Raw genomic sequence first — 14090 nt, 5'->3', positions numbered from 1 at the left:
TGTCAACACACATCCAGAACTTTTTTTAACAGTTTGGGTTATCTCATCTCTTCCACCAGTCACAAGTCTTTGTGGGTAACAACACTTTTTGGGTTTTACGTTTGTCACCATGTGTAAAGAAATATTTTTTAGGAAGTCTAGATCAGCTGATATTCTAGATCAGATGATATTCACAATGTGCTCAGTCATTTTGTTTCAACTTGTGGAAAGGAAACAATTGAGGGCACTTCAGATTAGGGCTGGGTGTCTGTCTATACGTATTTCTTGATGTAATTCAATTCTGATATACAAGCTCTCTATTTTAATTCATTTCAGTAATATTGTCCATTTTGCTCAAATATAAAGAAAAAATGTATACTCTCAAGTAGGGGTGTAACGGTACACAAACATGACATTTTGGTATATACCTCAGTATTGATGTCACGGTTCGGTACGGGTTGCGGTACAGCTGGGGGGGAGAAAACGATTTTTCTTATTTTATACTAAAGAGTGGTTTATTGAACAAATTGAGTCTCTTTAAATTAATTCAATTATAATTAACATTTTCTTATGGATAAAAAAAATCAATCTCAGCTAATGCTGTAAACTATATATACAGTGAGCCCTTTCTTGCACATTAAAGGTTACAATCAACAACAGATCCCAAACTATTAAATTCAGTTGCTATTTATTTTTAGATATAATAATCAACACTCAAATAGAAAAAAAAAAACTGTCATAACTTGTTTTCACTTGTTTAAAGTTCTTTTAAATATGAATTATGTTTTCATAAAAAATAAAAAGACTTTTCAAAAACCACAGGCTTGGGCGCAAACGTGTAAAATGAAGAGAGTTCTGCTTTAAACTCTTTTCCATGCACAACGTAATGAATATCATGACATGATTACCACGGAATGGACAAAACATTCCTTTAATGGTTTCAATTTTGTGCCTTCACAGATCCCAGACCGTCCACTTGAGGAGAAAGGAATGTTCCTCTTCCCCTCCCTGACCAACGGAACCATCTACTTTTCAGAGAACAACCAAAGCAATTGCTGTGACTATTAGTGGTAGATCCCACCCAATGCAGCGAATGACACATCAACAGTGCAGTACCTGTTTCTAGGAAAAAATGCACGCAGAAATACAGCAACTTGTTTGTCCCTCAAGTGAGATGCATCCGCTTCTGATGACACTCTTGGCTGAAAACCTACGAGACATTACTAAACTTTAAAAGCAATTTTTACCACACATTTTTTCACACGTATCTACTTATTCACTTATACACCTCTCTGATGAGAAATAAGCAGTGACAGAAAGTGCATATTTATTTTTTAAAGCACATCCTTTTGTCCCTGATGGATCTTGTTTTGTTTCGCCATTCCTGCTAGAAAAAAAAAAAGAGTGAGATAGAGAGTGTAATGGCAAGGAGAGGTGTGTGAGCAAGTGTTTGTTTGTGTATATGTGTGTGCAAGGAAGCCTAGAGTTCATTTATGAAGTATGCAGAAGGAACAGAGGAATTACGGGGATGAGATTCTGAGAAATAAATTCAAGGTGCACACAAGATGCTATTTAGTGGGCAAAAAGGGAAGTCTATCTCATTAGAGAGTGCAATGCCCTCAGCCAGGCCCTTTTACTTTGCCACCTATGCACTTAAGAAGGTGGAATTGACCACCTTTACCCCACTTTTAAGACATAATTTTGTCTAGAGAAATGAATACTCTACTAATGACCTCTGTGGCATCATTGGACTGATTTGTTCACTGCAAAATTGTCCCAGAACTTCCCTGAAGCTTGACCTTCTTTATGGAAAACAACTATGAGTTGTAAAGTTGCTAAAGGCAAATTTGGGTTTTAAAAAACAAAATGTATAGTCCCAGGAAATACATCCCTTTTTCTGCTACACAACACTTTTTTTTCCATTCAAGGAGTAAAAATGAAACAGTACAGTCTGCTCTTGCCACCCAATTATGGTTGCCTTAACCATATGTTTCATGTGTATTACAACAATATCTGAATGTTATTGCTTATCATTTATTTGTTCATTTTTTTGTTATTGTCTTTTGTACTTTTGTATGCATATACTCGAAATTATGGAAATGCCATTGAGCCATTTTTGTCCACTTTTAATTTGCTGATTACACTCTTGCTTTCTATTCTCTTATATGGAAGAATTATAGGAATTCTTATACCGTGTTGCGTGCCATGAGAATCACAACAGCCAGCGTATCCTGCCTCCGGAGGAAATGTAAAATGTAGTGACAGAAAAAGAGAGTTTTGAGAAGACATCACAGACTAGTCATCAAGAAAGATCCCAAAATATAATAAATGTTAGTCCAAAGAAGATTTGATTAATTTGTATGGCCACAGTAAAACTTCTTTACTCGACAATGGTATCGTCCTTGGTCAATCAGGAAATACAGCAGCAGCCAAAAAGTTCAGACCAAGCACAATGTAGGGAATGTTCTCAAGAACATTTCTGTTAATCGATCGTAAAACCATAGAATTGAATGCAATTTACACAGAAATGTGTTCTGCTAGTGTTTCATGAATGAGGCCCAAAGTATGTAGGCCCCTTTGTGCCTTTTTTTTATAATTTAAAGCCATTTGATTCAACTGTATCAGCATTTTGAATGTGTAAATATACCAAAACATATTTGTATGAGATTTCTCGTAGCTGCAGAAATATGACTGATTGGTTTTATTGTATATAAAAAAAGATCGCTACCTACTTTTAGAAAAGGCTTTTTACCTTAATTTTCTTGTAGAAACTTGTGTTTTAGACTGCTGTTGCTTGTGAGAGTTGTTCTTTCTCCCTGCAGTAAGAACATAAAGTTTGGTGTGATGGTAACGGCACATACTGTATGTACAACCACAAACTCATGCACCCGAAGCCTTTTCCTTTCATCATCTGAAATGGGAACACTTGCCTTAATTTCTTTCTCCCCAAAGGATATTTCACTTATTCCCTCCCGTTTTCGCTCTCTTTGAATGAAATGATCGTGGTTTGCAGAGGAGAGAGGAATTGAAATGGCAGCTATAATTGAATCTGAGAAGCAAAGTTTTTAACAGCTGTTTGTTGTTAGCATGGACGGAATCGATTATGCTAGTTTGCTGAGTGTTGTACATAGCCTCACAGTTCAAAAGTTACAGGACACACACTCTCCCCATTTGTCTTCTTAAGTGCCTTAAAACAGCCTTCGTTTTCTGAGATTAGTGACTTTTTCGCGCTTTTTGTTTTGTTTGTACTGAAAGCTAAAGGAGTTGGCTTTGATGTGATGTAAGAGCGTTCTGTATTTTATTGTCTGCTGGTTAAGAGAGGAGGTTAGTAAATCGCTAAATGTTTGCTTAATTGATGCATGATCAGTTGGATGATTTATCCTTTTATCAGTTTATAAAGTTGACAGATTGATTACGCACAAATAAAAGTGTTTGGCTCTGATTTTCCTGCTTTAAAACTGTCTTTCACGCCATGTTCTAACCAAGCACGACGCAATAAAGCTCCGTCCACAGTGATGTATATTAAATCAGTGGTTCTCAAAAGGTTTTGCTTCAAGACAGTGGCGTTTATTATATAAATGTCATTTCAATCAAATGTTTGATAGCGTTGTGGCAGAGATGCCATTTTATTCATTGGAAGTATGTAATGTATGTCCAAAAGGTTACTTTACAATTAAATTTTTTCACACTTGTGTGAAATTGAAAACACATTTTTAATTCTAATTTTTGTTTAAATGTCCTAAATAGGGTTTTATAACGATGCTAATTTAATATTCAATTTCAAACAATATCAATTTCTGCAGTTGTTCACTGTTTAAAACACATTGTGGTGTTTGGGTCATATTTTCCCATTCAAAACAGACCTGCGACCCACCAGTTGACAACCACTGTGTTAAAAATCTGATATTTTTTAAACTGACATTTGGCTTTCAATGATGATAGACAGATAACTTGTCTCTTGAAACCTGTCCAACTGCTTAGGAAACTGTATTAGACAGTTTCATATTTATAACCGCAGTAAGGTGCATAAATATTAGTGATTATATTAATTAATTTGTGACTAAACACGGTTTAGAGGTCCAGAAAATTACCGTTTTATTTGCTATGCCTGCAAAGTGCCATTAAATAAAACCGCTTTAGTGGATAAAACTCCAATAATCGACCTCTGCATTGAACTCCCCCAGTGCCAAAAAATCATTCATACATGCCCTTGTTAGGACGTCCTCCCCTTCACCACTAAACTACGAATCCTTTAGGAAGAAACAATAGCACTTAACACTTCAGATGCCCGGTTCTTGCATAATGCCGTGTTTGTGAGGCCTCTCTTTAAATGCAGTATCTTTGTTTATTTGTTGTATCATTGTATGTTTTTTTCTTTTCTTGTGCTTGTGCACCCAGCATTGTAAATGCTTTTACATGTAGGCTACCATATTATTTTGTACATTGTTCCGCACAACTGTAAAATCTATACGCAAATGGATGTCCCACAAATAAAAGTTATACACACACTTCTATATTATATATATATATATATATATATAATATAGCTTTTGTTTGTTTTGTATTTGTATTATCAATTGATTATTTTTTTGTTGTGAATCTCATTATTGATATCTTTATAATATTAAAAGGAGGTTGATGACTCAATGGCTTTAGCTGGTCATTTCATTACATGTCTCTTTCAGCGGCGGATGCAGAAAGTGAATAATTCGCATCACCCCATGTTTTTCAACTTGCCCGTAAGACTGTCGTTCATATTCGGAATACAAATTCACACATTTTTGATGAAATCCGTGAGCTTTCTGGTCTCCGATAGACTCCGATAGCGTTATTCCAGCTCCTGCATCAGCATCACATGCATATGCATGGTGCTGCTCACATAAACAGCGTCGGCCAATACGGAGTTGGCGTTCTGATGTAGAACCTGGAAGCGCTACACTGTGTTTACTACATGAACAGACCGGTGTTCCCAGTCTGCAGTGGTCAGTATATATCAAAAGTGGTCAAAGGAAGGAACAGTGGTGAACCAGCGACAGGGTCATGGGCGGCCAAGCCTCATTGATGCACTTGGGGAGGGAGGGCTGGCCCGTGTGGTCCGATACAACAGACGAACTACTGTAGCTCAAGCTGAAGTTAAAGAAGTTAATGCTGGTTCTGATAGAAAGGTGTCAGAATACACAGTGAATCACAGTTTGTTGTATATGGGACTGCATAGCTGAAGACCAGTCAGGGTGCCCATGCTGACCCCTGTCCACCACCAAAAGCGCCAACGGCATGTGAGCATAAGAACTGGACCACGGAGTAATGGAAGAAGGTGGCCTGGTCTGATAAATCACAATTTCTTTTAAATCACTTGGATGGCTGAGTGCAAGCCGACGGAGGCAGTGTGATGCTTTGGACAATGTTCTGCTGGGAAACCTTGGGTCCTGCCATTGATGTGGATGTTACTTTGACACGTACCACCTACCTAAGCATTGTTGCAGACCATGTACTCCCTTTCATGGTATTCCCTGGTGGCTGTGGCCTCTTTCAGCAGGATAATGTGCCCTGCCACAAAGCAAAAATGGTTCAAGAATGGTTTGAAGAGCACAACAACAAGTTTGAGGTGTTGACTTGGCCTCCAAATTCCCCAGTTCTCAATCCAATTGAGCATCTGTGGAATGTGCTGAACAAACAAGTCTGATCCATGGAGGTCCCACCTCGCAACTTACAGGTCTTAAAGGATCTTCGGCTAACATCTTGGTGACAGATACCACAGCACACTTTCAGGGGTCTAGTGGAGTCCATGCCTAGATGCGTCTGGGCTGTTTTGGCAGCAAAAGGGGGACCAACACAATTTTAGGAAGGTGGTCATAATGTTATGCCTGATCGGTGTAGGCCTCCATTGTCGCTGTAGCTTCATGCATTCCGGTCTGTTGTGTTTATGCAGGTTTTCTTCGACTGCCTTGTGAATTGATAGCATATCTTGAAAACTAGAGTCAACAATCAACAATTTTAAGCATCTTTTTTCTTTCTCAGTGACCCAGAATTAGTAAAGTTTGACTACATTTATTTCAGCAACATTTTGGCTGTAGACCAGAGTAGACAGGTGGATGTAGTTCACGTGTGTTTACCACATGGGGGCGCTAATGTATATATTTTGAATGTGTGCCAGTATAGGCCTACTATTTCAGCGGTAGACCTGTATGGTGAACGTGATTTCACCAAGTACATTTTCCTGGATCAACATCTGTGTTGATCATGGAACTTCATTCCAGTCAACCAATCAGATTTGAGGGACAAGTTTACAGTTTATGTCAAGTTTAGTCTTACAGCAAGGGTAAGGGGGTTCTGCACCATTCTTATTCACCTATCATTCATCTCTGATTTTAGGGATAAGTTATGCGTAGGGTTAGCACTAGTGTTTTATTTCGTAATTTGGCAAAATCACGGTGACCCAGTTGGCAAAACAACAAAGAAGTAACTACGAGGTACGTCACCGTAATAGGGTGTCCTAGAACAAAATTGGGGAGACATACAATGACTTTTGAATCATATTTTATTCATTACTGCAATTTAAATGCACGCGTAGCTATAAAACAGATGTGTGCAATGTGACAGAGTCAGTAGCTTGCATGCACTAGATTGGATTTGCTGTGGTCCATAAACAAGTAGGCCTATTATATAATACCGTCATTATAGTCAATAAATGACGAATTATTATAATTATCAAATTATTTATGTTGTGACATGCCAGTTTTTTTGTTTGTTTGTCTTTTGTAGGTCTATCATCATCATCATCATCATCATTATTAAATCCTTTTTAGTAGCCTAACATTTTAAAAATACAAAGACATTTATTTTAGCCTACTTAAAATATTTATTTATATCAAATGATTATTGTATTTAATATCAGGGATTTTCAAGATAATGTAATTGCTACAACAAATCCTGCTGCTCTCCCCTGATTGGCCAGAAGTGTCCAGGATTCTAATTAATATTAATCAGCCTCGCCAGCGTTTCTTGGTAACCTTGTAATCTCATTTATGTTAATTAACAAATTCTTCCCCATAGTATGATTCGTTGCGCCTACCTACCAACGTCTGTTACGTTTATGGTCACGCTTCACGCTTCTTTATTAATATTTATAAGCAAGAAATCGTAATTTTTAACTCCGTTGACCAATCACATGAGATGTAAAGTCTGACGTCATGTATCCTAGGAGATTTTTCCCCTTTGCCTTGCTGTGGCCTCTGATGCTCTGCGCGCGCTCCTGCGCAAATCTGTTCCGGTTGCCTGGTCAACCAAATGCGCGTGCCCCTGCAAGCTGGTGTCGGGGGCGCGCAGTTGAGGGACTTAGTGGAGCAGCTCGGCCAAAAATGAATTAGACACGAAGCTGGAACAAATTATGATTCTGGATTTGGTTTATTTTGCCCGTCCTGTGTAAATATAGATTATAACGCATTATTTTAACCAGGCAAATGACTTTGAAAGGCTGTTTATACAAACTCAGCAGCACTGAGGATGAAGAATATGATAACGAGGACCTGCTGTCACTCCTCTTATGAACGCTGAAATATTTTTGAAGAGGAATTACACTTTTTGCATCTCTGTTTTGGCGTTTAAAGTTTATAAGACTGATATTAAATGCAGTTTGGTCATGTTGTAGCAGTAGGGATTCAGGGTGCCTTTTGCGCAATTTATAAAATATCACAACTTATTTATTATAATATTTCGGATTTTTGAATTTTAACACCCGTGACCTGTACAAGAAATCTGTTTTTTCTTATTTAAAGTTTTTTGTTTAAGTAGAAAGAGGGGGTCTTCTGGATTTTATCTGTTAGAAATTGGGTTGAATTCATTGGACCCGAAGAGTTGGATTATACTGACGCCTTAAACATGTATGCAGGACGAAAAAGAAGAAAACCAGTGCAAAGAACGTAAGTGATGTAAATAAATGTGTGTGTGTGTGTGTGTGTGTGTGTGTGTGTGTGTGTGTGTGTGTGTGTGTGTGTGTGTGTGTGTGTGTGTGTGTGTGTGTGATGAACTCCTGTGATGAACACTGAACTCCTGTATAGTCCAAAATGAGATCATACAAACAAATATTCAAGCGAGATGTTATTCATTTTTCATTGACAATTTATGTTGTTGAAGTTTTTCTTGGTATTTCTGACTCAAAAACTCATTACAGTATAGCCTAGTAATGTACATCTGAACCACATCGTATGTGTGATCTCCTCTCTAGGCGCATCTAGAAGTAAATATTTATATTTACTGTTAGGCTATTATTATATGTAAGATCATCAAAGCATCGCTCGAGTATTACAACCCGTGCTGCTATATGTTTAATGTATGCGTAATGTTATTACATTACAGTTTCCATGCACTCTTGCTCAAATTTAGTCAAATAAGGTGTTTTGTCCTTTTCTTTTTCATTTTTGATTAAAAGAAACTATCGTGTACAAAAAAATTCAAATACATTAAATTGCGAAAAATTAAAGCATTAAAATTCTGTTGTAAACATGAGCACTGAACACAAATATATTATGCTTATGTGTATGTGTGTGTGTGTGTGTGTATATATATATATATATATATATATATATATATATATATATATATATATATATATATATATAAACTTTAGATGCAAAAGCCTCTAAGTGCCGTCTGAAATTTTCTTCTAAAATGAATATTTTTTATCAAGCTCGTATGTATATTTTCAGTTATCTCACTTTAATGCCAATGAAAATGACCTATTAATTGCCATTAAAGTGGAATTACTGAACCTAAACATAGGAGCTTGATAAAAATGCTTAAGTTAGAAGAAAATTTCAGATGAGAGGCTTTTGCATCTGAAGTCTTCACACATATATATATATTAAAATTTAGTTAATGCAGTGAGGACTATAGTGTGTATAATTGTCACATTTTTATTAGAACATAATAATCGTAATAAAACAACTTAATTTCCCTATATATAATTCTGCCACCTTTTATTATTTTAAAATCACTTAATTGCTAAAGTGTAAACCAAACAGGTATCATTATCTTGTATAACATGTTACATAAACCATAAACCAGAGCTTATTTTATACTTTTAAATAATAGCCTATATTTTCAAATTACACTTAATATGTAAAAAATATTTTCATTATATTTTATATACTATTTCAATTAGCCAATCAGAATTTTCCCTTTTTGTGTATTTATATCTTTAAACTAATACCATTCATCATATTTACAGTAACAGACAAATTATGTTTCATAACAGCTGTGTGTGAGTGTGTGTGTGTGTGTGTGTGTGTAGGGCTTTTACGTTGGGGTGGTGACCCAAATGTGTTTATTCGTACAAAGGTACACACACATTTCCTTAAAATCAAATTCTAAAATGTATTAGTATAAGGAGAACAGCACAGACCCAACAATATGCAAAATTATTAAACATGACAGGCAGAGTAGGAAATTTTACAATTGAGTAAATTAAGTAAAAACAGCTTGTGCAAATCCATGGGTCACTCTGAATGTGCTTTCAGTATTTTCATACTATCCGTGATTCTGTCCAAACAGACCTGCAACCCTTTTTTGGTTCACGAAAAAACACTGCTGAATGTGATTTTAAGAGTCAGTTCTTGTGCTCTCGTACTCAGGGTGAAGCAGCCCCCAACTGAAGGGGTGAAGTCGAACCCGTCCAAACGCCATCGAGATCGGTTAAACTCCGAATTGGACCGGCTGGCCAGTCTCCTTCCCTTTCCAGAGGAGGTCACGAGCAGCCTGGACAAACTCTCCATCCTGCGTCTGAGTGTCAGTTACCTGCGTGCTAAAAACTTCTTCTCTGGTGAGTTCACGTGGAGCTTGATGACTTTGTGTGTTTATTGGACGAGAAATGGGTGGATGAGTGTTGCTGAGACTAACAGGATTGTTGTAGCGCTGTGTGTTGCCGTAATGAAGGGTCAGGCATAACAGTTTGTTGTTTAGACATGGTGGAAAAGATCATAAGATATTGAGATATGCTGAGGACAAATGAAAATAAAAACAACTTAAAATGGCTTAATTCATTATAGATTGTCAAGTTGTACACTTACTGGATTCCTAAACAACTAAAATTAGATAGATAGATAGATAGATAGATAGATAGATAGATAGATAGATAGATAGATAGATAGATAGATAGATAGATAGATAGATAGATAGATAGATAGATAGATAGATAGATAGATAGATAGATAGATAGATAGATAGATAGATATATAGATATAATATAATGAAAAGATAGAAAGACAGACAAATGGGCAGACAGATGAACAAATAGATAAACAAACAAATAAATATATGGATTAATAAATAAATAGAATAATAAGTAGATAATAATAAATAATAAATAGACCGATAAACATACACAAACAGGTAAACGAACAAGCAGATATTTAGGTAGATAGATGAACAGACAAACATATTGTTTTTGTTCTGTTTGTTTGTTTCGTCTTTTTCCCATAAATATTTCTGTTCCCATATATACCTAAACTGATTTGATTTGTTATTTTGCTTGTTAGTGTCCCATTTGCGATGCTCCGTCTCGCTCAGCAGTTTAATTTGTTTGGTTTTGGGGTTTGAGAAGCACTTTAACGTTTGTTTTCTGAATTCGCACACAACGTTTTTGGTCGAAGCTGATGTTGTCTGGTTTGTCCATTCATCCTTTCCTTCCAGCTTATGAAGGGAACGTCGTAATACATACACACGGTTACGCCGGTGGATCATGTGAGTTCTGCAGCGCACAGATAACTCTTTCTTTCCATTCAGACAACAAATAAGAAACTTTGAAATTTGAGTCTATAACTGCTGTGTTATTGGAAAAAAAAATGTCATTGTCTCTGTGACTCTCGAATGAAGCTTGGACGTGCTGCACTGCACTGCGGGAACGGGCCTCCTCTGAGGCATGAATAATTAAACATAACGAGCTTAAAGAATTTATAAAATGGAGGGGTGTGTTTATTTAAGGAAGTGGAGTTTAAAATGGCTGTTCAGGTGAACGTTAACGACTGATTTAGTGATCTAGATGAATTATGTGCATGTAGCTGCGCTTATGAATCATCTTGTGATGTTGCTTTATAACAATGACTAATTGTTCAATGATGTCACTGACAATTACAGTTGTTGTGACATCAGTGACGATGCTGTTGATGTTATTGCAGGGATAATTATTATGAATAGTCATTCAATTTACTTTCAAGCATAATTAATGCTATCCAACAGAAGTTCGATGTCTCAAAATAATCAAGCACTATATTATTTAAAATACATAATTGAAAACTGCTTCAGAGCTTTTTTATGGTAAAATATTTTCTAATTCCCATGTGAAACAAATGTTAGACTTGATTTTATTCATCGGGAACTGACTGGATTGTGAAATAAGGTCTCTATATGACAGGAAGTTGGAAGGGAGGACTTGGTGATGTCACCATAAAAAGAAAGTTGTTTTAGAAGCAGAGCAAGTTGTTAAATTTTGTTTCTTCACAGTGCTTCGGCCTATTTGATGATACTTGTTACCTGTCGTTACAAGCATGTACAATATCACTGAGAAATGAAACCTTTTTGTGGAATAGTCCGATATATGCTGACTCTGGATCAGCATAAATGCTTTCTGAAGGCCTCCTCTGGGAGGGAGGGACTTTATGACTGAATGTAGGTCAGTGTTTGCAGCACTTATAATGCCTCAGGAAGCTTTCTGTGTTATTGGAGAGACGGCGACTAAAACAAGACCCCAATTAGACGTCATCTTCTTAGTGCACATCTTAGTGTTGTTTTTTCTCTCTCTTTCTGTCTCTATTTATATTCTTCAACTCCGGGTCATGGAACCAGCAGTAACATTCCCCTTCTCTCTTCTATCCTTCAGAGAAACAAAACATAATTTGTTATGCATAAATAAAACATTATTTGTTATGAGTAAACAGAGCAAATGCTATCTGACGTGTGAATATTAGATTTAAGCTTTGTTTGTAAAATGTCTGTAAGAATTGGGAAATGGAGCTAAATGTTGGAGTCTACTATATATATCTTTAATTCTCTCTTTTACGGTCTTCACGTGCACTGAATTGGTCTCATGCATTAGGAATAGTTATGCTTAGGACCTTTTTTTTTTTTTATGTTTGGGGATGGGGAGTTTCCGACACAAAATGTTGTTGAAAGTGGAAACTTTTGTGACCAACATTTATCGTTCTGGAAAGAAAGAAAGAAAGAAAGAAAGAAAGAAAGAAAGAAAGAAAGAAAGAAAGAAAGAAAGAAAGAAAGAAAGAAAGAAAGAAAGAAAGAAAGAAAGAAAGAAAGAAAGAGAAAGAAAGAAAGAAAAATACTTCTGTGGCCCTCGTTAATTCTGGCAATTTCTAATTGATTACACATTTAAAAAAATGATTAAAGATAGAATTTCCCAATGAAAGCTTTATTCTGAGGCCACACTGGGATTTCCGATTTCCACCTAGAAGATATTCCCCATTTTGTATTTGTATTGCCAGGTTATCGCAGGGCAATCCTTAATCTTTGTATGCCGGATACCAACGAATTAGGATTGAGAACCAGATGGCACCAGAGGAGCTCTTCATTTTGATCAACTTTAGCCACTGAAAAATGTTTTTTGTTTTTTACCCCATCTCTCTCTGTGTATTTCTTTATCTCTCCTCATCCAAGGTTCTTAGCATTTTTGTCTGTATTTTTAATAATCCTATTTTTAATTCCAGAGGAATTCTGGGAAAAGAAATGTGACATGCATCGTGTGTGATTTAGCTAGCAGGATGTTACATATACCTCCAGTTTTGGTTCATTTGTGAATTAATTTAGCATGCAAGGCTAGCATACAGTAACATATGCACATCAATCTAATGGGTTCACTGAGTTTTGCATGCAAAATTGGTATGATTTTGGTCATGTTGAAGAGCATAAAAAGACCCCCAAAAAGGTGCCTCTGTCTGGTCTGTCTCAGAAGGGCTGTGTCATGGGAAGTCTGACTCATATGAAAGCAAAGGAGATGAGTGAGCGAGGCATTAATTACAGCATGATGGATAGTGGATTGTGAATTTTCCATCTTGGCAGGTCTTTAGTGATTTATGGAAAGCTTATGGTTATAACATTTATTAAACACGCAAATAAAAACATTAATTTATTCCCTCGTTTTATTGCCTCGTAGATGTCTTGCCAGCATTCATTAGTTGAGCACCGATTAGAATAATACATTGTGTCATTAGACATTCTCACAGAATCAGAAGCCAGTGGTTTGTTTAGTTCAATGTCGCAATAACAGAGTTGTGTTGTTTAATCTTTGGCTTAAAATACACATAGATGTAAATAACACTGTGATTGTAAGTGTATTAAAGGGATTACCACATTTATGTCTATGGTTTTTGTGGGCACAGTTTTTCAGTATAATTTAGTTTTGGTTTCCCTAGCTCTGGTCATCCAAGATCAAGATTTTTCAGTCATAAACTTTATTTCAGTCATAAAGCTTTTTTGTTTACACAATAGCTCATTGTTGTGATTGCATGGCCATGATCATACAGTTAAATTTGGCAAAGGACATTGGCATACATTTCTTTGTTGTGTTTTTTTTTTTTTTTTTGAACACTGCAGGCATTTCTTTTTGTTTTGTTTGAACACTGGCAGGCATTTGTTTTGTTTTGTTTTGTTTGAACACTGGCAGGCATTTCTTTGTTTTGTTTTGTTTTGTTTGAACACTGTCAGGCATTTCTTTGTTTTGTTTTGTTTTGTTTTGTTTTGTTTTGTTTTGTTTGAACACTGGTTTTGTTTGAACACTGTCAGGCATTTCTTTCTTTTGTTTTGTTTTGTTTTGTTTTGTTTTGTTTTGTTTGAACACTGGTTTTGTTTGAGCACTGGCAGGCATTTCTTTTGTTTTGTTTTGTTTGAACACTGGCAGGCATTTCTTTTATTTTGTTTTGTTCTGTTTTGTTTGAACACTGGCAGGCATTTTTTGTTTTGTTTCATTTGAACACTGTTAGGCATTTTTTGTTTTGTTTTTGTTTTTGAATAATGATAATAATAATAATTATTATTAAATATATTATTATTTAAAATTTAAAACAACTTTTATATCATTGAAGTGCATTTTGCATCCTCTGTCTATAAAG

At 36.0% G+C, this 14090-nt stretch overlaps 2 protein-coding genes across 2 annotated transcripts in view; both read left to right on the top strand.

The window, feature by feature from the left end:
* The window catches only part of ahr2 (aryl hydrocarbon receptor 2), a 70022-nt gene extending 65421 nt beyond the window's left edge, over positions 1-4601 (top strand). Inside the window, exon 11 of the mRNA XM_067395985.1 lies at positions 940-4601. Within this exon, the coding sequence (XP_067252086.1) occupies positions 940-1047 (108 nt within the window). The 3' untranslated portion in view covers positions 1048-4601. The remainder of the gene's footprint in view (positions 1-939) is intronic.
* Positions 4602-7162: 2561 nt separating this feature from the next.
* The window catches only part of ahr1b (aryl hydrocarbon receptor 1b), a 48780-nt gene continuing 41852 nt past the window's right edge, over positions 7163-14090 (top strand). Inside the window, exons 1-2 of the mRNA XM_067398576.1 lie at positions 7163-7898; positions 9609-9796. Coding sequence (XP_067254677.1) covers positions 7858-7898; positions 9609-9796 — 229 coding nt within the window. The 5' untranslated portion in view covers positions 7163-7857. The remainder of the gene's footprint in view (positions 7899-9608; positions 9797-14090) is intronic.

This window comes from Chanodichthys erythropterus, chromosome 10 (genome assembly GCF_024489055.1).
Source record: "Chanodichthys erythropterus isolate Z2021 chromosome 10, ASM2448905v1, whole genome shotgun sequence".
Taxonomy (NCBI): domain Eukaryota; kingdom Metazoa; phylum Chordata; class Actinopteri; order Cypriniformes; family Xenocyprididae; genus Chanodichthys; species Chanodichthys erythropterus.
This window is presented reverse-complemented; position numbering and strand designations above follow the sequence as displayed.